Source organism: Elephantulus edwardii, unplaced genomic scaffold (assembly GCF_000299155.1).
Source record: "Elephantulus edwardii isolate Elephantulus edwardi_28Jun2011 unplaced genomic scaffold, EleEdw1.0 scaffold00110, whole genome shotgun sequence".
In the NCBI taxonomy this organism is placed as follows: Eukaryota; Metazoa; Chordata; class Mammalia; order Macroscelidea; family Macroscelididae; genus Elephantulus; species Elephantulus edwardii.
The window spans coordinates 8,241,560-8,245,670 of NW_006399860.1; the positions used below are offsets into that span (position 1 = coordinate 8,241,560).

Sequence of the window (4,111 nt, forward strand, 5' to 3'; positions counted from 1 at the left end):
GCGCCACAATGCTTTCCACAGTGGTTGCACCATTTTACACTCCCACCAACAGTGAATAAGGGTTCCAGTCTCTCCACAACCTCACCAGCATTGTGCTTGTACAAAATCTGTAAGGATGGCACAGGATAGAACAGGGTTCAGATATTTTGTTTATAGGATTGCTATGAGTTGTACTGGACTCGATGGCACCTAACACAGCATACTAAGAAAATAATTTAAGAAACTGGACTTTATGAAGAAGAATATGGCTTCAAAATTAGAGGTAGACACATAAACAACCTGCAACATGTATATGACACAACCTTGCTTACTGTAAGTGAGAACCTGAGGCACTTACTGCAGAAGATAAGTACTACAGCCTTCAATATGGTTACATATCAACATTAAGAAAATTAAATTCCTCAGCACTGGGCCAATAAACAACATGATGACAGCTAGAGATTCACATTCACAAAGTTTTCAACTTACCTGGGTTTACAATCAACATACTTGGTACCAGCAGTGAGAGGATCAGTATATGCATAGTATGGAGAGAGTTGCTGTCAAGGATCTTTCCAGAATCCTGAAGAACAATGATGTCAATTTAAAAAATAAGATGAGTCATAGCTTTCCCAGTCATTTCCTTTGCATCTGAAAGCTGGATAAGGAATAAAGATGAAAGAAGCATCAGTGCTCTTGAACTATGAATGTTGGAGAAGAGAACTGAATACCTTATGGGCTGTTAAATGAATAAACAAATATGTCTTGGGAAAAGAGCAGCCAGAGCGCTCCATAGAAGCAAGGATAATAAACTTTCTTTTGTCATAATTTGGGTATGTTGTTAGGATAGGCTATTCCTTGGATGTGGATATCATGTTTGTAAAATTGGAGCATCAGTACAGGAGAAGAAGACCAATGATTGGATTGACACAGCGACTATATTAGTGGTCTAGTCTGTTGGAGAAAATAAGACAGTGCAGAATAGGACAGGCTACAAACTGTTGTTCACTATGAGTGGTACTCAACACAAAGCAACAATAGCAAGAATAACAATGGGCAAAAAGTAGCTCTGTTGCTCTAATAAGGAGCTATGCTGCCAACTCAAAGACAGGCAGTTCAAATCCACCCACTGCTCTGCCCAAAAGGATGGGCAATCTCTTGTGCAATTTACTACCTCTAAAAACCCACTGGGGTTGAGCTATTAGTCGGATCCAGCTCAAAGGCACATAATAACAATAATAGGCAAGGTTCAGATTTGTAATCAGTAGAGTCATGGTGAATTGTAGTTGGCTCAATAGCACTTAACAAGATTGTGTATGTCTTAATTTCAGCCAGTTCTAGTCCCAGTCTAAGGTTCATGTGTAGCTTGGTAGTAAAAAATTAAGTGGCATTAACAGTTTAAAGGAGCTCTGGTGGCCTAGTAGAAGAAGCTACACTCAGAAGGCAAAAGGTTCAAGGCCACCAGTTGCTCTGTGGGCAATGGATGGGCAATCTTTTCCCGTGTGATAAACTGCTTCTGAAAACTCAACAGATGGTCAGCTGTAAGTCAGTTCTGACTCTACAGTACACAAAGGCAACAGTTTAAAATCATCTCCACAGGACATAAGGTGAAGTATTATATACTCCGCCAAAGAAAATTTAAAAATATTTGAAAGAGAATAGCTACCAGTGATACATCACTACCAGGTAAATTAAGAACAGCAAAAATAAAAGACATCTATTGCTCTTACTTTATCCTTTCTCTCTAAGGAGAAAAGGGAAACAAAGTCATGTATGTTTAAGTATATTTTCTGTGATATGGGAAATTAAAGAAAAATTGGTACAACACCCTGAAACGTGAAAAAAAAAATCTCAGAATCATCTTAAGACAATACTACCGATGCTTTGCCAAGACACCAGATCATTATAAGGCTATTTCACTTAAAAGCAAATATTTCTTCTCACAAGTAAATTCTAGCAAGATTTGACATTTACAAATCACATACCATGAACACAGAAAGTCATAGATCAAATAGATTGTGTAACAGACAATAAACTCATGATTGAAATGTATGCAAATAAGAGTATTTCTTTTATAAATTCTTCTTCCAATATTTCCCACAAAATAACCTTCTACATCTTAAAATCAATTTTCATTTGCTTTTCTGTTTTATTGTTTTAGGGAGAAATTTGTTTAATACAAGCCAAATTACTAAGTTTCTTTATCTTACTGTGCTATAAAATTGGTTAAAATATACTTTGGAGGCTTAGCAATGCATTCTTCTTGCATTGTATGGAATGTTTGGGGTGAAACTGCCTGATATTATAATTATGAAAAATTATATGAACAAGGTTAAGTCACTTACAAATATGTTGGTATAAAAATATACCATGTTGGATTGTTAGTGTAATGCCAATGTTTCTTTGAAATGTAGGTTGTTTTCCAGTCTCAGTATTATCACAGAGCTTACTCACCCAGCCAACATGAGATTCATGCAGTTCCGAGCCAAAGACTGTTACTCTTTAGCTCTTTCAAAACTGGAGAAGGTAAGACTCCACTTTATTAATACTATAAAGCTATTTTAATTCTTAAAGTAGTAACTGTGAAAATGTATATCTCTATAGAAAGATCATAGGATGCTGGAAATAGAAATGCTCTTTGAATCCCTATGTTGAGGTGAAGATTCTAACTTATAATCTTTTTTAAAAAACAAAAGTTGCTGAGTATGAACCATAAGGATCATTTATATCACAAGTAAATATGTTCAATAGATCTTGTCTTATCATCGTTAATCATTATTGGGAAGATGACTTCTTGAAAAATTAAATGCAACAAATATGTATATACTAATTTTAAAAATGTATGTTAATACTATTATGAGTGATTTATTGTGTGGCATAGAATTTATATTTAAGGAGCTCTGGTGACTCAGTGTGTAACATGCTATACTGGTGACCAAAAAAGTCGAACATTTGCAGTAGTTTGAATCTACGGGACAGGTCACTGAGCAAAGATTGGGAGTCTCATCCCCTTAAGACTTACAGCCTCAGAAGGAAACCCAATGGAAGGTCACCATGAGTAGGAATTGACTTAGTTACAGAGTGTTTGGTTTTTTGAAGAGTTTATGTAGGTCATTTACAATTTCAAAAATCTTTAAGTTATAAAAAAGGTTGTAGACTTAGTGGAAATCTCTCTCTCATGAATATAACCTGAGGCAAAACTACATTTATTACTTACTTCGGTAAGACTGTTTGCTTTGCAGCTGGGAGAGAAATAGGGTTGGATCGGTAATATTTTTAAGGAATGATCTTTTAAATAAGGAATACCAATTAAGAGTTTGATGTTTAAATGATTTTTAAGCTTTATTTCCTACTGTGTTGCAGAGAATTTTCTAATTTGTGAACACTTAAACTCTGGAATCTATTTTCTTTCATTTATGTTTCATACTAATTATTTCATTTTAAAACTGTCCAGCAAAGGAAACCATAGGTTTTATCATACCAGTACTAACAGATGTAGCGTTTCATATGCCATGTGTAAGAATGACACATAACACTTTCTCATCTACCATTTCTTAGAACTCAATTCTTCAGAGAAGAATAGATACATATTGTAAACTCTTAGTCCTGCCAATTATGGGAATCTCTTCTCCAGTTATCCAGCAAGGTTGGTCAGAGGCCCCCAGTTCTATCTCCCTGAATTAATAGTCCCAGAACAGCTCTGTCGCATGGCAGTCTTTACTTTTCTATTGCAGCAGTTGCTGTTCCTGTGTAGATACATATCTGGGTGTGCAAGAAACTGTAGTTCGAAATGCTGAATGCAGCATACTTTGATTCTTCTTTCTTGCTGGTAATCAGATTCCCATCTTCTGTTTCTAAACCTGTTTCATTTAATCCTGGCATTATGACATCACTATCCAATCCCATCATTAGTGGACTACTCACTTGTTTGCATGATCCTACTCAAAATATACTGTTTATATTCTTCACCTTATTATCTTTGTCCCCCCCAACCATATGGCAAAAATAAAAGCTAAGTAATAGGAAAATAATTTTGAAAATCAACCCAATACCACAAGACTTTGTCTTGAATTTAGTTTTTCTATTTTTGTTTTTTTATTCTAATTATCTGGTTTTGTGCATGTGTGTGTGT

General features: G+C 35.3%; 1 protein-coding gene across 2 annotated transcripts in view; it reads left to right on the top strand.

Annotated features, from left to right (window-relative positions):
• Positions 1 to 4,111, top strand: part of KCNT2 (potassium channel, subfamily T, member 2) — a 734,552-nt gene that overhangs the window by 618,647 nt on the left and 111,794 nt on the right. For both annotated transcript variants that reach the window (XM_006892105.1, XM_006892106.1), the window contains one exon: positions 2,394 to 2,505. In XM_006892105.1, the coding sequence (XP_006892167.1) occupies positions 2,394 to 2,505 (112 nt within the window). The remainder of the gene's footprint in view (positions 1 to 2,393; positions 2,506 to 4,111) is intronic.